Source organism: Mixophyes fleayi, chromosome 4, assembly GCF_038048845.1.
Source record: "Mixophyes fleayi isolate aMixFle1 chromosome 4, aMixFle1.hap1, whole genome shotgun sequence".
In the NCBI taxonomy this organism is placed as follows: domain Eukaryota; kingdom Metazoa; phylum Chordata; class Amphibia; order Anura; family Limnodynastidae; genus Mixophyes; species Mixophyes fleayi.
Window position 1 is genome coordinate 212,971,393 of NC_134405.1, and position 25,296 is coordinate 212,996,688.

General features: G+C 41.1%; 1 protein-coding gene across 1 annotated transcript in view; it reads left to right on the plus strand.

Annotated features, from left to right (window-relative positions):
- STAB2 (stabilin 2) overlaps positions 1-25,296 on the plus strand; it is a 144,751-nt gene that overhangs the window by 63,662 nt on the left and 55,793 nt on the right. The window contains exons 30-41 of the mRNA XM_075209291.1: positions 714-828; positions 1,826-1,903; positions 9,134-9,232; positions 10,086-10,193; positions 10,468-10,599; positions 13,117-13,245; positions 17,635-17,691; positions 17,898-17,993; positions 20,577-20,772; positions 21,599-21,694; positions 22,091-22,136; positions 23,333-23,409. Of these exons, the coding sequence (XP_075065392.1) occupies positions 714-828; positions 1,826-1,903; positions 9,134-9,232; positions 10,086-10,193; positions 10,468-10,599; positions 13,117-13,245; positions 17,635-17,691; positions 17,898-17,993; positions 20,577-20,772; positions 21,599-21,694; positions 22,091-22,136; positions 23,333-23,409 (1,229 nt within the window). The remainder of the gene's footprint in view (positions 1-713; positions 829-1,825; positions 1,904-9,133; positions 9,233-10,085; positions 10,194-10,467; positions 10,600-13,116; positions 13,246-17,634; positions 17,692-17,897; positions 17,994-20,576; positions 20,773-21,598; positions 21,695-22,090; positions 22,137-23,332; positions 23,410-25,296) is intronic.

Sequence of the window (25,296 nt, forward strand, 5' to 3'; positions counted from 1 at the left end):
TGTCTTATTAGTGTATACAGACTGCAGAAGTGAATATGTATGTCTCTGGACATGACGAAAAGTGTGTTGGTTTATCTAAATCTTAATTGTCCATCTTTGGCCATTTCAAACGTTAGAAGGTATACTGCGCTTATTGTAATAGGCTGCTGAGCCAAGTTTCTCCCTCTGCCCCCTGGGCTAAAGTTTGGCTGCCAGCCCCTGAGTAGGTAATACCACCTCCAAAAAAGAATCTCAATCTCCAAGGTGGTATTAAAATCAAGGTCTTTTATGCTGCCTTAACCCTCTGGAACAGTGATCATTCCCTCACTACACTTTGTAGCCTATAACAGCATGAAGTAGGCAGGCTTTTTCAGTTCTGTGATTTCGCATTGTGCATATAGATTCATGTATACAGGTATTGCCCGGATCCGCTTATCATCATTGGAAATCCTGTGGTCTGCAAATCAGCTTCCATCTTTCAATTCAAGGTTCTAAACCAAAAAGGTGCAGAATAAAGTGTGATCTCACGAAAGACAAAAAATATGTTCTGTGCTGTTTGCCCCCCCCGCCTCCCCAATGTAATAAATGCTAACTTACAAACAAGAATATTTTGTTAAAGTTGATACTTATTTATACTGTATTTAAGTTTTTGAAATGTTAAGCCTTCAACCTTTATGACATTGTATTAAACCAATTAGGGTTTAATTTATGTAACTATGTTTCTGTGCTTCTAGGAATCATATATTGTCTGGTGTCTACAGATTGGATGATATAAAGAACTTGTCTTCATCTGATTTGCTGGCCACCTCTCTTAAACGTAGTTTCCTTCAACTTTCGAAAGAAAATGGGGTAAGTTATAGAATGATAAGCTGAGTATTATGGTTACTAGGTTTCAGTTCCTGAACAAGGTGTGTAAGATGGGGATCTTTTAGGTATTAAGCTCTACTTTTATATGATGTATTAGTTTACTTTTTCTGACTTATATTTAATATTATTCTCTTCCCGGTATATAGTTGCTAGTTGTTAATGTTAGTGGTGGACTGGCCTATGTTTAACAGTTACTTGTCCTGTTAATGTTTGTTATTTTACGTCAACAACATCTATGGGTATATTTATTAAGCGGCGGATCCGACGAACCGCCGATTCTTATTAAAGACAGAGTCCATCGGGTTTTGTCTTTAATAAAATTGACGTTTTAAAAAATGACTGCAAAGCACTTAGTAAATACACCCCTTAGTGTGTGTGTTTTTGTAGCCACCTCAGCTTACAATACAGAGTGAGTTCATGCACCCCCACCTCTGCTGCATTAGCATGGATCATGTACCAGGGAGAAGCAGCTTCTTCCTTCTCAACATAGTGCATAAAGAGTGATAACATGCCTAAATACGCCTGTCCCTACTCTTCCCCGTTCCACCTTTCCAAGCGCATAGAGGCACAATGGAGAAACATGCCTCAGTCTGACTGAGACGTAAATCTTTGTACTGCACATTTGCAGTAAGTAAAAGTGCATTTTGCTGCTACGAACAGACTTACGTCCAACTCTACATGACGCCCTTCAGTTTTTTAGGTGCTCTCTAACCATTAGCGGTCTAGGCAACCCCCTAGGTTCACCTAATGGTAGCACTGGCCCTGATTGCTATTAGTACTAACTATTGTGAGCTGTATATCGCGCATTCCTTAGTTCCATTCATTAACTTTTAACACAATGGTCCTTTATTAAGTGAAACATATTAATCATGTCAGTTACATGTACATGTGCTAACTATTATACAGTATAAAGCAAAAATAATAGTACTACTTTAACACTGAGTGCTTAAACTGTAAGATGTTTTATTTCTTATTTCAGAATGTTACAGTCGGGGGTGCTAACTTTGTTGTTGGTGATCTAATAGCTACAAATGGAGTCGTGCACCTTATTGACAAGGTAAATCTTTGTATTACTTTAACAGGGTGTCTTATATTTTTCAAGCAATGTTCAATTTAATGTTCCACTTTAAAACAACCCTCCTGAAAATTTTACTGAACACTTTATTTTTCTGGCCTCCTTTTGTGCTTTGCGTCAAAGCCATTATATGATCTAAGCAGAACTGTTTATTTCCATTAGCTGTTTATTATGAATCCAACCTGGACAATATATGATATTAAATACCTGGTTTATAGTTATATTGAATATGCTTTTGCAACTTTCCAAACTTCAGCACCATGTGTTTAGACTCCTCCAACCTCGACATGAAGTGGTCTCACTAATTGGCAGTTCTGGCTCAGTCCACCCAAAAAGTGCAGGATTTTGGCAATGAATTGTTCTCATTTGCCTTGCATCAAAATATTCATATTCTATATATGTACATATTCTACCAATACTACATACAGTATATATAAATTTTACTCTGGACAAGTCGACAAGAAATAACAGTACAAAAGTTTTTCTTCATATTTTACTCAATGGGGAGATTCAATGCAACGCGATGTGTCTCTTGGATAGTCCACGGAGATACAACGAGGCGATGTTCAGCCTGAAGTTTTCACTATTTTTTCCATTTTTTTCAATGAGCCGAGATTCCTTATGGTAATAGGCGGCATTTGTGCAGCAAGACATCGCGACAGTGTCCAGTGGCACATTGCGTTGAATTGAATCTCCCCCGATAAGTCTGGTGAGGTCAAAGGGGCATTCCAAGCATCCCTTACTGTGACTATGAAAAAGTCCTTATTGACTCATTGTTCTACCCTCATGACTAAAAGGAACTCGCACATTTCCAAACATTTTAAAAAATGGCAAGGGGATATTCCTATACCACTGAAGAACAATGACACAAGCCCCTAACACTTTTTCCAGTTACAGCCATCTCTCCCACAGACCAGATGATTCAGTTAAAATTTATCCACAGGGTATACTTCACACCAGTGCAATTATAGGCGGTTAACAATTCTCACCATAGAACATGCACCAATTGTCATGTACAGGGTGGGACAGTCAGAAGTTATTTTCCTAATCTTAACAATCCTTGGTGTCCCTTGGCTGAAGAACTCGTGGTGCAGTTTCTAGGCTTTTTGAAGGACCAGACTCCTTAGAGTGCAAGCTGTTCACTCACTGATTCCTTTTTATGATGATATAGCAATTGAGGTGGAAGCAACCAGAGCCCTGTTCTGTAGGTTTTTGACATTCCCAAAATAAACAGTATTTCTCTTTCATCCAGTCTGGGGGACACTGCTTGCCATGGGTTGTGGAGGGGAGCACGGGAGTTGGCACCTAGCTAGTTAATCTTTAGCATTGCTGACAGACCCCTCCCCTCTACAATCCCCCCGCCTCTTCCTCCTCAGTTTTTTTTAGGTGCCCATGGAGTTGGGCAGTATTTTAGTTTCTGCTAAGTTTTTCATTTATTTTTATTTTTTTAACTTATCATTTTAATAGCAATTTTTTTCTTTTGGTGGCAGACCTGGGAGTGTGTTCTATTATAGAGAACACACTCCCAGAACAGCAGTGCAGGCACTGCTGTCAGATGAGAGCCAGAGGCTCTCACTGGCAGAGTAAATAGGCTGCCTGAATACAGAGTGACAAGCGGTCTCTCCGGACCGCTGTCACTCTTGGGGCCACCCCGATAACCGGAGCTGCCACTGCGGGCATGGAGTGCTGGTTATCGGAGTGAAAAAAATGACGGTGGCCATCTTGAAATCCGCGGAGGAGAGAGGAGCTGAAAGGGGTCATACCAAGATCCCCCCTCATTCATAGGAGGGGGCATCGGGATGCATAACTGCTGCGGAGACCTCCTTTTTCTTTTATATAATGGTGGCTTCTAAGGAAAGAGAGACAGCATTATCAGAGGGGGGGGGAGCTAAGACATAGAGCTCCCCTGCCCTCCAGAGAGAAGTGGACTAGACCGGTCTTCTGGCGCCAAGTAAAAACCCGGGAAAAGGACACAGATCAGAGGGAGCAGGCACCAGGACACTGCTGTTGGACTTCTCCCCTGTTTGGCCTATGGGCTAAGTATCTGACTTATTTAAGCACATATTACTGTATTTGCTGACTGCAAAGTGGGCTAGTACGGGTTATATTGTAGTTCTCCTACTTGCCAAGATATTATATTGTTGTTTAACAAGATACAATTACAACTTATGTCAGATTAGATGATTACTTGTTTTTTACCACTATTCTCTCTACAGTCTCTCTCTCTCTCTCTCTCTCTCTCTCTCTCTCTCTCTCAGTCTCTCTCAGCTAAATCTAACAATTCAAGGCTGTGTGTTTGGTGTGCCTTCCTTTGTAAAAATGACAGATAAAGGAAAGGGCTCTATGGCAAAGTATTTTACATGTTCAAGATGTAATGTAAAATTTCCATGTGGGCAGAAAGACCCATTGGCGCTCTGCTCTGTCTGCAAAGCAGGGGTCCCACCTGCGCAAACCCAGCATATTCCAGCCCCACTGACGGAGGAACCGGCCTGGGTGGCCTCCGTGACACAGTCGGTTTCCTCTTTAGCACATATGGTTTCACAATCCAATCAGTTGCTATCTAGTGTGGCAGCCTTGGTGGCTAATAATGCTAGTACACCTTTCGGCCTCCCTGCTACCACAGGTTCTATTGGAACGTCTTTACCAGGACCTTCCTCATTGCTTACGGACCAGGCCCCTGTTCCCACAGAACCGGCATGGTCCGCAGCATTTATAAAAGGTTTGGATAAACTAAACCAGTTACTTGAATCCCCAAACATCCCGCCTGCTAAAAGGAAGTGGCCTAGATCCGCTAATACCCTTATGGTCCTTTCAGACTCTGAGAGGGTTTCAGAGGAGGAGGGGGAAATAGATTCTGATCCTGACCAGGTTCAACCTTTGGAACAGGAAGAGAACACTAAAAGCCAATTTATTGATGATTTGGTTTTAGCGGTGAGACAAGCGTTGGACTTCCCAGAACCGGAGGATCCTACTCCTAGAGACAGAAGTCTCTTTAAGAAGGCCAAAAGGAAGGCTATCCCCTTCTGTAGAACTCAGAGATATTGCAGAAGGAGCCTGTAAACAGCCTGATAGAAGGTTCTCTGTTCCCAGAAGGTTCTCTTCCCTGTATCCATTGCAGGAGGAAGACGTGGCTCGCTGGGAGAGTATTCCTTTCGACCCATTTTAAACCTAAAGAACCTCAATGTGCACTTACGGGTGGACAGATTTCGGATGGAATCCCTGAGGTCGGTAATAAATGGCTTAGTGAAGGATCAGTTTATGGCTTCCATGGACATAAAGTGGCTGATAAACTTAAAGAAATCCCAGATGGTTCGAGAGCCATGGGTGGCTGATAAACTTAAAGAAATCCCAGATGGTTCAGTGTCAACACATGGTCTTCCTGGGGCTTATCATGGATACCAGTCGGCAGAAGGTGTTCCTGCCTATGGAGAAGATCAGTTCAATCCGGACTATAACAACTCAGGTCTTGTCCTCTCCCAATCCCTCAATTCATTTGTGAATGCGGCTGCTTGGGAAGATGGTGGCCTCCTTCGAAACGATCCCCTTCTGTTGAAACCATTCCATTTTCAGCAGCAGGTTTGTTCGGCCCGGAATTGGATACTATGATTTCCCAGGCAACAGGGGGCAAAAGCACTTCTTTGCCGGTATTCTCAAGTAGGGGCCGGACTCCTCGGGTCAGCTCCTTTCGTCAGCCCTTTAGGGGGATCTCCTTGCCTAGAGGACAGTCATTTAGAGGTAGACAACCAAATGCTCGAGGCTCCTCTGTCAGGGGTAGATCCTCATTTGCAGCTAGGCGCCAGGCCTCCAAGACACAGGAGAAGCCTGCATCCTGATGACCACTCTACTCTGCCGGAGATGGCGCCAATGGGCAGCGTCATCCCAAGACCCTTGGATTCGGGGCATTATATCAAGGGGGTACATGATAGACCTGCTGGGTCCGGTACCACATTGTTTCTTCATAACCCTGTTACCCCGAGATCCAACAAGAAGACAGGCAATACAGGCCTGTGTTGCCTCTCTTCTTTCGCAAAGAGTCATCTGCAGGGTCCCAGACAACCAGAAGGGACAGGGGTTTTATTCAAATCTGTTTCTGGTCAAGAAGCCGGACGGGTCCTTTCGACCCATTTTAAACCTAAAGAACCTCAATGTGCACTTACGGGTGGACAGATTTCGGATGGAATCCCTGAGGTCGGTAATAAACGGCTTAGTGAAGGATCAGTTTATGGCTTCCATGGACATAAAGGACGCATACCTCCACGTTCCTATTTGGAGCGACCATCAGTTTCTCCTAAGATTCACAGTGGGGTCCTCCCACTATCAGTTTCGGGCCCTTCCCTTTGGCCTCTCCACAGCTCCGGGGGTCTTCACGAAGATCATGTCAGTCATGGCAGCATGTCTTCACTTAAAGGGAGTTCAGGTCGTGCCTTATTTGGACGATCTGCTCATCAAATCCTCCTCAGAGATTTGCTTACGTCAGCACTTATCCCTCACCTTGGCAGTCCTCGAGAGCCATGGGTGGCTGATAAACTTAAAGAAATCCCAGATGGTTCAGTGTCAACACATGGTCTTCCTGGGGCTTATCATGGATACCAGTCGGCAGAAGGTGTTCCTGCCTATGGAGAAGATCAGTTCAATCCGGACTATAACAACTTAGGTCTTGTCCTCTCCCAATCCCTCAATTCATTTGTGCATGCGGCTGCTTGGGAAGATGGTGGCCTCCTTCGAAACGATCCCCTTCGGTCGGGCTTATTCTCGATGCTTCCAGTGGGATCTGTTACAGAAATGGTCAGGATCCCACATATGCTTGGATCTCCAGAGGATCTCGCTGTCTCCGGGGGCGAGAGAATCGCTCCAGTGGTGGCTGAATCAGGATCACATGTCGGTGGGCAGGTCTTTCGCTCCATGGTCATGAATCATAGCCACGACAGATGCCAGCCTGAGAGGTTGGGGGGCGGTAATCCTGCACCTCCGCCTCCAGAGACTTTGGTCGGTTCAGGAATCAGCCTTATCAATAAATGTGTTGGAGTTGAAGGCAATTCTTTTAGCCCTTCGGGGGGCACAGACCCTCCTTCGGGGTCACCCTGTCAGAGTTCAGTCCGACAATGCCACGGCTGTGGCATATGTCAACAGGCAGGGAGGAACCAGGAGTGCAGCCGCAATGAAAATTGCAGCTCAGATTTTTGCTTGGGCAGAACAGTATGTTCCAGCAATCTCGGCAGTATTCATTCCGGGAATAAAGAATTGGGAGGCCGACTACCTAAGTTGAAATCAAATGATGCCGGGGGAGTGGTCACTCCATCCGGAAGTATTTCAGTCTCTAGTTCAGAGGTGGGGTCTTCCGGATATAGATCTCATGGCCTCCAGACACAACAAAAAAGTTCACAGGTTTTGCGCAAGGGCAAGAGACCCCTTAGCGGTGGCAGTGGACGTAATGACGATGTCATGGGAGTTCAGGTTGGGATACCTGTTTCCTCCAATTCCCATGCTTCCTCACGTGCTCAGACGAGTAAGGCAAGGCGGTCTGCCGGTAATTCTAATAGCTCCCTCATGGCCACGCCGAGTGTGGTACGCGGACATAGTCTCTATGGCGGTAGGACAAGGATTTCGTCTTCCGTCACGAGACGACCTTCTTCTTCAAGGTCCCTTCCGTCACCAGAATTTACCTCAGCTGAGTTTAACGGCATGGCTGTTGAAGCCAGCCTCTGGAGGGCTAGGGGTTTTTCCTCCAGTGTAGTGAACACTATGATGCGAGCTCGAAAGCCAGTTTCGGCTCGCATCTATCATCGGATTTGGAGAGCCTATATCAGATGGTGTGAAAATAGGACATGTCACACGTCCTCCTTTCGTGTCCCTCGCTTATTGGCTTTTCTTCAGGATGGGCTGGTAGCAGGGCTTCGTTTAGGTTCCCTAAAGGTTCAGGTATCAGCACTTTCAGTCTTCTTTCAACTGAAATTAGCAGATTTGCCAGATATCAAGACTTTTCTTCAGGGAGTCTTACATATTCAACCTCCCTATGTTCCGCCTACAGCACCATGGGATCTTAACCTGGTACTGGACATGCTCAAAGGGCCTCCTTTTGAACCCTTACTTGAGGCAGATTTTAGGTGTTTGACTTGGAAGGTAGTTTTTCTTTTGGCAATTGCATCGGCACGTAGGGTATCGGAATTGGGAGCTCTGTCTTGCCGGGAACCATATCTGGTTTTTCACGAGGACAGAGCAGTTTTGAGAACGCTCCCCTCCTTTGTTCCAAAAGTGGTGTCCTCCTTCCATTTGAACCAGGAAATTGTAGTTCCAGTTTTTTTTCATCTACTTCTCAGTCTGATCTGCAGTCTATGGAAAAGTTAGATGTGGTTAGGGCTCTCCATATTTATGTCAAAAGAACATCTCAAATTAGACGAACCGATTCCCTGTTTGTTCTCTATGATTCTAACAAAGGAGGCTGGCCAGCCTCTAAACAGTCCATTGCAAGATGGATTACGGCAACTATTAAGCAGGCTTACATAAGAGCTAAGCTTCCTGTGCCAGAGAGACTTACGGCCCATTCCATCAGATCGGTAGGGGCGTCATGGGCAGCAAGAAATGGGGCTTCTGCTGACCAGCTTTGCAGGGCAGCCATCTGGTCTTCTGTCCACACATTTACCAAATTCTATCAATTTAATGTATTTACTTTTCTCCTTGGGGCTTTTTAAATTAACTGAGGTGGAAGAGACGGGGGGATTGTAGAGGGGAGGGGTCTGTCAGCAGTGCTAAAGATTAACTAGCTAGGTGCCAACTCCCGTGCTCCCCTCCACAACCCATGGTAAGCAGTGTCCCCCAGACGGAATCAGAGAAACGGATTTAACGTATATAAATCCTCTTTTAATTCTACATTTAACTAAGTATATTAACTAATCCTGCTTACAAAAGTACTGTACAGTATCAGAGATGTGGATAGAATACCTGGCCCACTACCCTTTTTATATTTAACCAGGCCTCCAATTCAATATAAGACTCCATGTGCCTGTTGACCATTGCTGCAATGAAGTTGAGGTTTTTTCTTATTAAGTTTTTTCTTATAATTTGTATTCGAACATGTAATATTTTATCTCATTCATATTTGAAAATGTATTTATGATGTAATTGGTGCTATTTTGTGTTGGGTTGTGTCCTGTTGTCTTGAAGTACGTGACTAACTTCCTTTAAAAAAATAATGTGGAGATGTGTTATTTCTAGGTACTGGCCCCAGATGAAGTCATTGCTGGTCCAAAACCAGACCTTATGTCCAGACTGGATCAGATGCCTGATTACTCCATCTTCCGTGGCTATATAATTGTAAGCGATAAACACAATGAGATTGATTCATGTTCAAACCTATGTCCGTTTGCGTAGTGTATCTTGCAGCAGATGGATGGGGGGGAGGGAAGGGGTGAACGTAGGCCATGTATAGTAAAGGCATTACAACACAGTTGCATCCAATTCAAGTCCAGTGTTTGCCATAAATGCACGTGTTTTCAACCGTATCTTTTACACTCACTGCAGATGAGGTGTAAATGCCAACTGATAGTGATAGGCATAGTCTTTGAATTAAAAATGACACATTTACATACCAGTTTCTATCACAGAACAACTGTTTGCAATTAAGATATACTATAAAAATTGTATGTACAGTACGCATTGAAATCATCTTTATTTATGTAAATAATATTAAAAATATTTATTTAAATGATTATACTGTTAAGAGTTGTTATGTTAATTTATGATGTGGGCCCCGATGCAGGGATCCTGGGAGGAGGAAACCGGTGCACACAGCTGGCTAGTTCCGACCCTCTGTATCCGCCGTGCAGTGGGCCCCATTATCTCCATGTGCCCCAGTGCACCACACCTGCGGCACCAATGGTAGTACCGCCACTGGTGTCTATGTACTGTTTAGGTAGAGTGTATTTCCACCCAGATTCAAATCAAAACGTGTCTTGAGGTACACTTAGATTTGAATGTGGCCGGAATTACACTTAAGTTGCGTTCGGACATGAATCAGGACCATTGAGTGCACTTTATATCCAGTTATGCTGAAAATGCAGATTGATTCTAATGTCTGTACAGTTTCTTACTTTGAGAATTAAAACACATTTCTAATTAAAATAGTTATTAATGTTGCAAACTTCTTAAACTTGTTTTTTCATCTTAGGAATACCAGCTGGCTAAATTGATTGAATCTGCAGACTCCTACACAGTATTTGCACCTCATAATGACGCCATCAACACTTATATCCGCAGCAAAAGTCCAGCCACTCTGGTGAGTATTTTATCAATATCAGGTTTAAAATAACAAAATTATATTTGATTTGTGTTTGCTAAAATGGAGCATTGTAGGGTTAAATCAGGGCAGATAAATGGGAATGATATAATATATAGTAGATACAGATTAGGATTTAGAAACATAAGAATGAGCACAAGATTCAACTAGAATCAGGAAAGCGATTTCTCTAAACAAATGTTGACTGTTAATCATCAGATATATAGAAACAAACATCTACAATAAAGTTATTTTTCTTCTTTCTAATTTTCAGGATGAAGACACAACCAGATATCACATCATACTGGGTCAGCAGCTGCTGAAGAATGATCTCCTGGACGGCATGCATCGGGAAACCATGCTGGGAGTTTCGTTCCAAGTTGGGTTTTTTATGCATAATGGCCAGGTAAAGACATGCAAATTTGCAAGTTTCAGTTTGTATTTTCCCAGCCCCATCATCAGTTTGTACTGTATATTAAATTTAATGGTAAAGATTTTATTGAAAATCAAATAAACTGACTGCTGAGATGCCTGTGTGCAGAGAGTGCATTACATAAATGTTAACGGGCCACTGAAAACATTCTAAGGGACGGATGCAAAGTCCAGTGGGAGGCTTGTGTGGCTGTGAACACTACCGGTTATTAATGTAGAGAAATCTCTGCTCGTTTTGCTTGCAAATCTGACTTTGTGCTGAATGAAATCCCCCTAAGAGTGCAGTGCTAGTATGTTAATGGACCATAACTAGTGGCTAAGCGTACAGTATAAGTATATTAAAGTGCCAATGCCAAGTATATTAACGTCCCACTATCAGTGTGGTGAGAGTGTAGCACAAATATATTAATCAGGTATGTTTATGTTTATGCCCACTATTAGTGGGCTAAGAGTGTAGTATAAGTATATTGAGGTACCAATGCCAGTGTGATGAGTGTACAGTACAATTATGTAATGTACCACTGGCAATGTGCTGAGAGTGCAGTATCATTATTATATCAACACAGTACAATTATCTTAATGTACCAATACAAGCGTGCCTAGAGAGCAGTACAAGTGTGTTAGCAGACCACTACTAGTGTGCTAATAGTGCAGTATGAGCAGTGGTCGAAGTGGGGGTGTATACAGTGCTATGCCATACCGCCCCTTTTCTTACTGTTTTAATTGTAAAACTATCAAATTCCTTTTAATTACATTCCCATTAAATTTTGCATACCACAATTTCTAAAATTCCACTTTGATCACTGAGTATAAGTATATTATCACACTACAAGTATGTTAATGTACCACTAGCAGTGTGGTTAGAGTACAGTACAGGTTTGTAAATGTGCCACTACCAGTACCTGTATAAATGTGTCAATGTTCTGAGAATTCAGTACATGTATAAAAATATACCAGTATACTCAGATCGGAGCATAAGTATTTACATTTGACAGTGTGCAGCACAAGTATGCGTCAGTGTGTTGAGAGAGCTGTACAAGTATGTTAGCGTCCCACTATTAGTGTGGTCAGAGTGCAGTACAAATATTTTAACAGGTATGTTAACATACCACTATTACTGTGCTAAGAGTGTAGTATAAGTATATTGAGGTATCAATGCCAGTGTGCTGTGAGCGCAGATCAATTAAAATATCAGCACAGTACAATTATCTCAATGAACCACTATAAGTGTGCCAAGATTGCTGTACAAGTATGTGAACGGACCACTACTAGTGTGATAATAGTGCAGTATACGCAGTGGTCGAAGTGAGAGTGTATACGGTGGTATGCCATACTGCCACATCTCCCACTGTTTTAATTGTAAAACTATTAACTTCTATTTACTCACAATCCCATTACTTTTTTCGTACTACAATTTACAAACATTTTCAAAATTCCACTTTCGACAACTGGGTATAAATATATTAATATGCCTAGGCCAGTGCGCTAAAAGCACACTACAAGTATATTTACGTACCACTGCTAGTGGGAGAGTACAGTACAGGTTTGTAAGCGTGCCACTACCAGTGTGTATGTAAAAATGTGCCAATGTCCTGAGAATGCAGCACAAGCATGTAAGTCAGACTTGCCAACTCTCCCGCATTTTGCGGGAGACTCCCGCATTTTGCGAGAGTCTCCCGGGCTCCCGGGCGAGTGTGGCAATCCCCCGCATCTGGATAATTCTGCCCACTTCCTAGTGAAGTGGGCAGAATTAAGTCCCAAACGCCGCGATTCCCGGTGAATCGCGGCGTTTGGCCCCGCCCCCCGCTGTCAAATGACGCATTTTGCGTCATCACGTCATGGGGGCAGGTCCAAAATGACGTCACTTGGAGCCCCGCCCCCCCGTCACGCCCACCTCCTCTGCAGGCTCCCGGATTTCACCAACAGAAAGTTGGTAAGTATGATGTAAGTGTGTCAGAGTTACAGTACATGTATGAAAATATACCAGTATTCTGAGAAAGTGTGCAGCACAAGTATGTGCCTGTGTGCCGAGAGTGCAGCACAATTATGTAAATGTGCAGGGGTGCAATTAGACATTGGTGGGCCGCAATTTTGTAAGGGCCCCATTTACCAGCCAATGGTGTAAATCCCACATATGCACATGGGGCTTTGACAAGGAAGGCACCCCCACCCCAGCTGTGGGCCCCAAAGCAGCTGAACTCCCTGCACCTATGGTATACGCCCTTGTAAACGTACCAGTGTGCTGAGAGTACAAGAAAAGTATGTAAATGTGCCAGTGTGCTGTGAATGCAGAATGTGTATGTAAACGTACCAGTGTACTTGACATTGCAGAAAACATTATGTAAACACCTGCATGATAGAATATTGTGCTCAATTTGTATATAAAAAGGAAGAATCTAAATATCTCTATACACACACTAAAAATGATACTCATTGTCTACTGTCATGTTAAGAAATTGCCTTAATGCTGAACTTTCCTTCTCTCATCTAGCTTTATGTTAATGATGCGCCAGTTAACTACACTAATGCAGCCACCGATAAAGGAGTTATTCATGGAGTGGGGAAAGTTCTAGAAATCCAGAAGAACAGATGTGACATCAATGATACGACTGTCTCTCTGGTAACATTACCTTTTAAAAGTGCACTTTTACTATGTCCTCTTACACTGATTATTACCATTATGCAGTTACCATATAGCCTAAAGGTACTATATTTGTTATGGAAACACATTTTTATACATCATACTTTCACATTGTACAACTATGCCTTTTTTGTAGCCAAACTCCTTTGTCCCACAGTACTTCTGATTTGTCCCTTTTTGGGTATTTAACATACGTCTTTATAGAATCGTTTTAGAATCGTTTATAGAAATGTTTCAGTAGCACCCAATAATGTCTTCACATTTCCAAAGTTAAAGTAGCAATCCCATTTTTCTTCAGGCTCCTATGAATGTTGTATAATTGTGTAGGGCTTGCACAGTGTCATGTGATTACCACAGCAACCACAGTTATATGACACACAATCCAGTGGGCAGAGAGGCTTTGGAATTTGGAGTGCTCTGTGCACTGTAAAATCCCCCTCCTTCTTCTGACATGCTGAGTGATGGGAGTCTGTGGATATAACTGGAAGCCATACTTGTCTGCCTTGCAGAGAGGTTTTGAAAAGAAGATAATGATTTGTAGTAGGACTCATATGCATGCTTAAAATGTGCTTGACTTGCTATTTAAAGAAAAAAGGCTATGTCTGATTGCTGCTTTAAGACAATTCTATCCACACTGTTTATTATTGTGAGTTTTAGTATTATACTGAACCTGAGCCTGTCAAGGTGTATAAATCTCTATAGTACATGCAATGCAAGAAAAGTGCACTTCTACCAATCTATACTAATCCTTTTACCCCACACTGTGGATGAATCCACTTTATGAGCTGATCTAAATTCTTGAGAATACAGCCAATCATTTCACTATAAACTGGTGACAGCAGTGATTCACTGAATGACCAATAGTGGTACCTTACATATTGAGAGGCTGTGTTATCATGAATATTAGTTCACCGCACAATTTGGCTGCCTCCGCTGTGTGTAAGCAACAGATGCTCTTTAATTGTCCTCTAATTATATAAAATGTTAGGCTGTCTCACCGTATGACCTAGTAATATTATGTTCTCTGTTGATTACCATTACTCTAGTAACATTTTGTAGTGCGTGTCCTCAAAACACATTTTATACAACATTCTTCAAACACGTGTCACTTTTCCCTTAGATAGAAATACGTCTGGTGATTTTACTCTGCATAATTAATGCATAATGCTTGCTAATGTTCCTGTCCTAAGCAGTCCTTAAATTTAAGATATAACCCAGATATAGATTTTTTTGTCTATTGGTAGCAATCACTGGTTTTGTAAATGAGATCAGACAATGCCAACAACCTTTGTTTCTATAAAGTATTCTGTAGCTAAGGGATGAGCTAATGAAAATATGTTTTCAATCTTAAGGAAAGGATTTATATCTACAGCTGGACTTGCTCACTCTCATCCTTGGTGATGACAGTCTGGTCCTGGTACTAATAACATTGAATTATTATAATGTCTACAGTGTCTTCAATGCACATTATCACCCAAAAACATAAATTAGAATTTAACACGGAGCTAAGTTTGCTTTACTGCACATTTATATTTGTTTGAACTAATATTTTATGGGACATTATTAAATCCAGGACATAGAAGAAATTGATTATATATTAATAGAATTGTTGAATAACTTCTATATATCTATATATATGTCTGTATAACAACTTCCTATGCCTACCCAGTCTATCTCAGAAATCTCAGAAATGCTGCATTTGCGTTAAATATATCACAAGCTTGGCACTGAGATGTCCTGCCCAAGCCACATGAACCTTTAGCGACAGGGTTTGAAAAAAGTGTCACAATTCACAAAGGAGCAACTTCCATTATATGTTGTGAATAAGCTCAAACAGACAGAACAACATTTGAAATCAACATGCGCCTTTTGTCATTAGAAATAAATGTATTAAGAATGGAACATATTTAGAATTTTACACAGCACGTTACTGTACTATTGTCTACACAAATAATAGGAATAGATCCTGGGAATTATATCCAGCACACATAGGCCAGTTTGTAAGGAAATTGAATATGCAGCTGTTTCACCAAACACTTTTAGAATGCTCGTTCCATACCAAGTGTACCAAGTGTGTGTTGCATAAATAACAGACCTGCTAACATACAGTATATTTTATTTTATTTTCACCTCTACAGTGGTCAGGACCAGTGCTAGCACAAGGCGACCTAGGTGGTCACCTATGGCCGGGCTTTGGGGATACCTAAAACACAGAAAGAGTGACATGATGGCCCTCATTCAGTGTTTTTATTTTAGCCCGAGGTGTCTCCACACTAAGTGCTGGACACTGACATGAAAAAGCAACAGCCTGCAGCTTACTATCTGTGAAGCTTTTGGATGCTGCTACTCCACCACGCTGATTGGCCCAGAGTGTGGAGCTGAGCTATGACATCACAGCCTAGCTCCATACTTCCAGTCTGACAGGAGGAAAAGATGTACCCACTGCTCCACAAAAATAAGTGGGGGGGGGGGGGGTCTAGCAGCACATAGGCAGGGGTACCAAAAGCATTTCCGTTAGTCCTGACTGCGATACTAAGAATAGGTTAATACTCAATGGATCATTTACCAATATTACATTTGGGTGCAAAATTTACACTGAACCAGAACAACCAATGAGAAATTTGTTTTCTTTGTATAACATGTTGAATGTTTGCTGTGGTTCAGTGAAAACTTTGCACCTAAATGCAGTTTTAGTAAATGAGCCCTTCAGCATACATGGTACAGCTAAAATAGAATACATTTAGTGGGTTTTGTATAGCATGGCACGTTGTCTTCAGAGCTTAATAGCTCTCATGTGACATGTGAGGAACATTCCTACTTCGCTTCAAACTGTCATCACAGGAGCAATTCAGCAAGCCATGAACTCTGAGCTTTTTAGGCTGGACAAAATCCAACAATTAAACACTTTCGTGTCGTACCGACCTTAGAGTGTATGGCATTGGGAATAAGTAAAGATGTGCATACCAGAAGCAAGTGACCAGCATATAATATAGCCTCTGACATTTGTGACATAGGATCTCTTACTCGACCCTTCTCTGTGCTCTGATTGATTGGAATTGCAGAGCAATCAGATGCAATAAAAATAGTAGAAACTATTTAGGGTAAATATTTCAGCTGCTCCGTGGGCGACGCCTGAAAGTGAGATCAGGGTATATATAAGAGTCTCAATTTTTATTTTGCCTTGAATATGTTTTTAAAGCAATTATTTTTCTAGTTATTTTTTTGTAAGGTGCACAGTGCTGCGCAGTGCTGGATAGTAATGAAAACATTGCATAAATTAAATAGGCACATACAAGGTAGACAGAATAACATTCAGCCTTGAAAACAAAGAGTAGGGAGATTCCTGCTCGTAAGAGCTTACAATCTAGCAGGAAGTGAGTGATGCCATCTCCTTAGCTAATGTAGTATGCAAATCATTATCTAATGTCCACTCTAATATACAGCACCCTATCTGGTGTCCACTCTAATATACAGAACTTGATCTGGTCCTCAGTCTATTATGCAGAGGTGTATCTGCGGTGCAGTCTAATATACAGAGCCACATCTGGTGACCCATCTAATATGCATCAAGTTGTTCATTCATAATTAGAAGTGAATCTGGATGCAGATTTTACCCTCAACTTACAACATACATGCCAACTTTTAAGATTGAAGTAATTTGACATGGGGTAGGAGGAGGGCGTGGTTGATATTGTTGCATCACCATAGCCCCGCCGCCACTATAAAAAGCTGAAATTCTCGGCGTTGAATGGAGGGGCGGAGCTTAATGACACAATTAAGCCCTGCCCCTCCAAATTACAGAGCTTTGCCTACTCCCCGAAATTCCGGGAGAGTAGGCAAGTATGACTTGCAAACATACTGCTAAGCCACTTGAATATATAAAAGGATAACCCCATCCAAAAAGTACAAATGTTGGTTTGGATGGAATTATGTGACATAAATAAAATTAAGTGAGATAATAAATAACATCTCGCTTATCTGTGCTCCCTGATCCTCCACCCGAGTGTGATCCATAATACCTGTAACAGTCTTACATGGAGATCCTCCCTTCTGTTCATGGCAGGCTTGTTTGACACTCTTAGTTGCTTCGTCAAGATGCCTGCCCTGTGAGCTTCCCATATAGATTCATGAAAGCTCACAGGTTTAAATCTTGACATTCCTCAAGCAGTTTGAAAAAAGACTGCCCAAAGCAGAGGATAGGATCTTTAGCTCCGACCATCACAGCCACCGCAAAGCTGCCAGGGAATTCAGGTAAGTTAGATTTTCTTCTTTTATTCATCTTACATCATTTTAGTTTGAGTTATCTGTTAACACAGTAAAACTAATGTGCTTTGCTGTACTGAGTATCTTTTTATGTTTATTTTACAGAGTAAATGTGGCGATTGTTCATCTGTTCCAATCTGTGACTCAAACATGAAGCCTCAGGTAAGCGTACAGAATATGACATTGTTTACCAGATAGAACATCACATGAATCTAACTAAAATAGTTAGAACTCCACTATAAAAATACTAGAAAATGACAATCTCTTATGGCAGGATATTAAGCTACTGGGTGGGTATACCCACTTCAACTTGTCCATCTGCTGTCATGTTTTTATAATTTACAGTTCTTTTATGTCTATTTTTGCAGTCCAAGGTCAGAAAGGCTTGCGTTTACACAAGGTACAGCTTGGGAAAGAGATTCGTCTTCATTGGATGTCAGTTCAGCTGTGCTAAAACTGTAATTGTAAGTATTCTTGTATATTTGTATATATTTTATAGCTATAACAGTGGTGTCACTGATTCTTAGTGGACTATATTCTCCTGAATAGTTTCCACCCACAGAATAGCTGCATCCATTGTGTGTAGGCCACAGGTTGTTTTATCAGCAAAGAAACGTGAAAGCTAACCAAGATGTCACATAGCATGACAATAATAAGACATCTCCATGCAGAAATGGTATTCCCTTCCCCTGGCTTGCACAAGTACCCAATACCAAAGACAAATGACTCTGTACAGGATTTTCACTTTGAAGACAAGCCATATGGAATTTAACTTTAAAGGGGTTTCAACCTACAAATTATTATTGGCTTTTACATGCCCTGCTGCACCCTTTACAAAATACATCTTTTTCTAACTTATTTCTGTGCTTTTTTAGTTATGCCTTTATATCAACAGGCAGAGTTGTTGATTTTGTTGCTCAAAACTGCTTTTTGGATAATGAAAAGAGCAGGGCCTAGGTAATACTTGCTCACTCTCCCAGAATTTCGAGAGATCAGGCCATTCTCCCGCATACTGCCCACTTCCTAATGCAGTAAGCAGGATGGGGGACTCCGTGACGCGATTCATCGCAAATTGTGTCAATAGGCCCAGCTGCAAAATTACGCAGTTGTGGCATTGCACCTCACGGATGGTTCCAAAACAATGCCCCCTCTGTACTTATATGTGAAGATACCAGGTTTTCTGGCCCAATTCCACCCACTTCACTCTGGCTGGCCACCCACAGGTGCCTTCCTAGGCCAAGAAAGGCTAACCAGTACCTTCTAAGGTTCTTATTAGTCACTCAGGCAAATGCAGTTAAAAAAGTACAACAGTGCATTTATTGTAATAAAAACAACACTATAATATTATGTACACACAAAATAATAAATGAATAAATAAATGCCAGGCAGGTTTACCGCATCATCTGTCCTTACCCCACTAGCTTAAGGAGCTACAGTCACCTGGATGTCCTGACTTAAAGACCCATGGAGTTCTTCTCTTAGCTGCAGCTGTAGTCCATTGGTAGAGAACAAAAACTCAAAACCAGCTACACTGCATCTTCCATGAATCAATCTTCAGAATGAATCACCTCCCCCCTGAAGTGGCTTCTTATATCTAGGGTCAACTTTCCACAGTGCTTTCTCTTCCCTGGGCAAACCCCTGGGCCTCTCCTTGTTAACCATTGGTGATTCCTGGGGTAGGGGGGGTTGGAGAGGGGAGTGATGAGCTGCACTTCCACAGAACCTTCCACTCCAGATGTCTGGAGTACTCTTGTGAGAACAATTGACACTAATTAGCCTCCTCCCTCACCAGTATCTTGCAGCCTGATCCCTACCCATAACCTCCCTGGCTTCACTTTATGGACAATGAATAACAACCTCACTTCCATATCATCAATATACAATACACAATATACATATTTACAGTGAGCTACAATGTCCTTTTATCCACATGTAATTAGACATTACATTTGTACTCTGTTGGGCTGGGGAACAAAAGCATGGGCTATAAAAATACATGCTATAATCCACATTTTGTGAGAAACGAGGGACAGGCTGGTCAGGGTGATATTAATACCTTGTTTCACCACATTATACTTCACCTACCCCCCCGGATCTCCAGGAGGGGAGAAAAAATAAGTTGCTAAGTATGGCCCATTTTAATGAAATACATAAATCTACTTGACAAGATGCATACACTGGTAATTAGCATATCCATGTGTAAGTCATGCTCAGTAAAAGTTTATGTGTCTACTTTTGGAAAGGAAATATTGGCTAAAGAATTTATTCTGATAACTATCACATTTTGCTGGTTTCTTCTTAAGAATCTTCATGCTTCTCATTGACCACATTTCCTGAACTGGACCTTCTGGAACTTGATAAATTGTCCAGTAGCATGTGAACCTTATTGAAATGGACGGTGTCATTGGAAGCTATGCAACCTGTTTGCCTCTTACATGAATTGCTTTTCTGCACTGATTTAGGATTATCAGGCTAATTCTTTAATGTAGAAAGTTTGCACATTATTTACTCTTGCATATGTTTTGCTATATCATGCTTCCTTTCTCATTGACAATAAGAAATAGAAAATGGGCAGAGCCCATATACACAATACTTATATCTGTACAGAAGTTACCTTACATTATTGTATAAAATCAGTCAGATAAACATTTTAAAAAAAATAATGTACCTACATTCATTTTTAGTTATTTTTTAAGACATAGAACTCATTGCCCTGTACAATGAAAATCTATATATTAGTTTTAATTATACCTTATGCTTGTATACCTTATATGGGCATAACATTTCTTTTACTCAGTTATCCTTATTATTCCTTTGTATATTACATAGTCAAGGTGAAATAACATCCACAGACATCAGCACAGCAATGGTGGTAGTCAGCCTTCCCTCAGCTTGTACCCCAAGTGTTACTGTGTCAATGTTTTGAGGCCATAGAAAAGGTGTCTGTTTCCCATAAGAAGATATGGCATATCTGACAAACAGGAAATCCCAAAACAGATTCACTTTCTTTATAAGAATTACTAATCATGTTGTTGTTATATGTGCAGAGCAGAGAATGCTGTTCGGGATTCTTTGGTCAGCAGTGTCTCTCCTGTCCTGGCCAAGCTGGAAACCCCTGTTTTGGAAATGGAATATGCTTGGATGGTGTTAATGCCACTGGCATTTGCCAGTGTGAAGAAGGATACACTGGAACTGCTTGTGAAAGCTGTAATAAGGGGAAATACGGTATTCGCTGTGATCAAGGTACTCATTTGCATGAAAAAATAACCAGGGGTATATGTGGTGACGCAAACATAGAGGAAAACAACACATATTTGCCTCCTCTTCTAGTGAAGAACCTGGAGGATGAGTCGGGACAGAAATATCGCGCATAGTAATCAATCATTACCATGTGGCTTGTGTGCTGCTCCCAGCCCTACGCTGTGTGCTAATATACTCCACCACTTTTGGAGTGACTGATGTCAGGTCTTTCAAGTACCATGTCATATCTATGCTAGAACATGTTAGGAAAAACTTGTTGTTCAAAGGGTAATGATCAATGTTCAGTGTCTGTCTGTGATATTTCCTTCAGTTTAATGAACTATTTGTGAGACAAGACCTGCCAAGCCTACATAAGCAATGTTAACACATATATATTAAATATATTGCTATACAGAGGAATTATGACAAAACTTCAAATAATAAAACAACTATATAATAATAATTATAATAATAATAATAATATAAATAATACTATTTACTGCACTTCTGTTTTTATCAGGGTATTAATTCTCACATATTCTGTTTATTCCGTAAGGATAATACATTTTCTGTGCACCAACAGCAAACACAGAATAAAGATGTATCGCATGTAGCACTGTACAATAAAATCCTGACATATTCTTAAACGCAAAATAGTGACTGTCTAATAACACAGGGATCCCAGATAGTCATCTTGCTAGCTGTCAAGAAATGGACTCAGCTGACGTTACATTCTCATTCTCTATTCAAGAAGAGCATTGTTGAACTTTAGTTGAATCTGACCACTATTGTTCTCTTACAAAAATACTTTATTTGTTTTTATGTTCAGAATGCCTTTGTGTAAATGGAAAATGCAGTGAAGGGTTAACTGGTGACGGAAGTTGCCAGTGTGATGTTGGCTGGAGAGGAGTTAAATGCGACATTGGTAAGTGCATTGGGAAGTATCTCTACTTTGGTAACGTAAAGGCTTGAATAATGTATATTAATTGCAGCATGTGAAAATGTGAATGCTACTATGAAATGATGTGCATAATTGCAATAAATCTATTCACCGTCTAATGAAGTGTACAGTTGTCTTACTCTAATCACTGGGATTTCTAGATAATGTTCAGTAATAAGCCTTTGCAGCTCGCTCCAACTTATTTTTTGTGTTGAAAACATACTTAAAAGAAAAATATTATACAGGCTCAAGGTTAAAGTATTTCAGTTCATATATGTCAGCAGGCCTGTATGTCAGAAATGCCTTTTTCATTTGTTATTTATTTTTTTAAATATGATAACATAAAAATGTTTAGGATTCTGTTTCAATTTTATTTTACAGCCATTAAGGAAGATAAGTGCAACAAAAACTGCCACACTAGTGCAAAGTAGGTATTTATGTCTCCCTGATACATATCCTAATACCAAAGTTTGTGAATGAATGTTTAATGGATTGTTTAAATACAGACCAGTAGTAGTAGTTATAGTCATATCCTGTAGGAAGCAAGCCATGGCCCTCCCCGATAACACATTCCCTCCCCATCACCCCTGTAGCAGCACAACACCTCCCGATCACCTCTGTAGCAACACAACACCTCCCGATCACCTCTGTAGTAACACATTTCCCCTGCACCATAGTAACACAGTTACTTTTCTTCTGCATCAACACATTTTCCTGTAGATACTTATGTGCCAAGCTGTACAAACACTGGTGCCCATGGCTGTTCCTTTTTTTTTTTAATTGGTCAACACTCAAGTTATGTGTAAACCCTGTTATTACAGAGCCCAAAGCAGTTGTCCAACATACTTTAATAATCCCATATCTATTGCTTGTCAGGGCTAATATATTTGAAACTTTTCTTACTTTCCTTTCAATTTACTCTTTAGAAAAGAATACATACAGTCATCATACAATTTGAGGATGCATTTCTCCAATGTATTCTTTATATTGGAAAAATACTATTACACAGGTCATAGATGTAAAATTAGCCAAAAGTGATTGTTTGCGGGATTCTTAAAATATTTTATTGAATTTATTATTATTTCTGTAAGACAAAATTAAGTATCAAATGTGTCTGAAGTAGAAGTGAAATAAGTGTCATTCTGTGTTTGTATTATAGTTTAGAAATTTAGGGGTGACAAATTGTGCACAGGCATTCATGCAAGACTGCCCAAATTTGAGATTTGCAAATTGTACACTTATGGGCTCTACAATAAGTATTTCAGGCAAGTCGCTAGCTGTCTTTGGGCTGGTTATCCAACCTGCACTGTGTAAACTTGCTAATATGGTAGATATGCTAATCTAATGTAATGGATTTAAAACTGGAGTGGACTAAAAATCTTTAAAAATGCTTTGTTCTACTTGTCATGCATTTTTACAGAGTGGGAATATTTACTTTTTTTCATTTCATTTTTGAATTTGTGAACATACTTTTGTATATTTTTATATAAGGACTTTCATTTCTATTGGATATGTGTATGTGTTTGTGTCATTTTGATGAGCCAGAACTGTAGAATGTTATAGGGTTATATACACAACTTGACTGATCTATTAGGACATTAATATCCTCTTCTGTTTCACTAGCTGCCTTGAAAAGGCAGATGGCACTGCTTACTGTCAATGCGCTGCTGGATTTGAAGGAAATGGCACCATGTGTACAGGTATGTGATATTTCAATATTTTTTACAAACACAAAATATTAACCTCAATTACATTAATTTCCAGTAATTTCCAGTCAATTTTTGTCAAGTGACATACTTCTGTACGAGTAATGGCACTGAGCAATATCACTGGAGAATGGAGAGTGACAAGAACACTGTTACCCCTGTTTCTGTATGAGCAATGGCACTGTATCTCCTAGGGAAGGAGGTACTTATGGAATCCAAATCCCGCGAGATCCGACGATGCAACGGTGACATTTAGCCTCGATTCAGATCCGAGGAAACGGGAAAATACCAAGGCGGCTCAGCTTCGTACTCAGATTGGCGATGTTCATGAGGTTTTGGTTTTCGGAAAACCAAGCCTGAGCATCTCTATTTTTAATGTGTTTCTTATATTTACATTATGGTAGTGTAGCTGAGAAACTCAAACACATGCTACACACTTGACATATTAAATGTATAAACTATTGCAGTTGAGTTGCTTCAACATTGGCAGATTATCATGGAAATGGTACTTTTAAAACAACTGGAGCAATAGATGATTTCTACATGTGGTATAAAGTGAGTTGCATTCTCCTCTTGTGCTAAAAGCCAACCACTTCTTTATTTGACAACAATTGGCCTGACAGAATTTATAAGTGGAGGCGGAAGGAGTGTTCTGGGACAAAAGTTAAACATCTATAATTGGATGCAAGCCAGAGATGGTGACATAATTGGTGACTGTGGTTAACAACCAATCATTTGCTGTCCTCACCAACTCAGGCCCACATCGCTGCACCTCCTACTCCCCATAGACACATCCCTCCATCAACGGCATCAATCAGATGTTAATGCACGTAAAGTGTCGTCATCACTGTCGTCTACCACCAAATTGCTCCCCATTCTCAAATTTGCCACTAAGCTCTGGAACCTATACTCCTCTAAACTGAAGCTCACCACCTCGATATCTCCCTTGACCCCAATCTGGCACAACCCTCTGTCCCCTCTGGCTTTTCTGCTGCAAGATACCATAGCTGGACCTGGGCGGACCTTAAATTTCCAACAGATTTCTCCAAACGTGGTCAATGGCTATCCCTGTCGGAGCTTCAACAAAGGTTCCCTTCCCAGGTATCCAGCCCTTTTGAATTTTTTCAAATTCACCATATTCTACTGTCATTACCCCTAATAGATGCGCCCGAGACCTCACTCCATTCAAAAACATTTGTAGATACCACACCCTAGCTAAGGAAATGATCTATCTCAACCAAAATAAAGAGGCCTTGTATATAATCTATTACCGCTGGTACTATACACTGGTCAAACTCTACAAAATGTTCCTCTTCCTGTCTGCAGCATTGTGGCCACAGGGGCACCATGGTGCACATTTGTTGGACCTGCCTGGTTATCGTCTCCTTTTGGGACAAGATTCACCATCTCTTGAACACCCTCTGTGAGGCCCCGATGGCAAAGGATCCTTGGATATTCCAGCTGTGTTACTTTCCCCCCCCCCAAGATCTTGATAACATCTCAAAAAAAATTAGCCGCACACATACTGGCGGCTGCCAGGACACTGTTAGCTCTGACTCTGAACTGAGAAAACAGTTCCCCTCCGTCCCTCTCCGCACTCAAAAAGCAGATATGGCATGTTGCGGCTATGGAGGAGATAACCTATTACCTTCACGATAGAGGCAATTTTTAATCAAGTTTGGGCCCCCTGGCTATTTGTGGGACACAGACCTCTGCCGTCCTCGTTTCTACTCCCCAACCTACCCCGGCGCCCCATGTGTGGTGAATAACTCTTCATCTATACACTCTTTCTTACTCACCTCCAGTCATCCCCATATTACTTGATATGTGCTTACCCATATTATGTTGTTTCGTGTCCCCTTCCATTCCCCCCACCCCTGC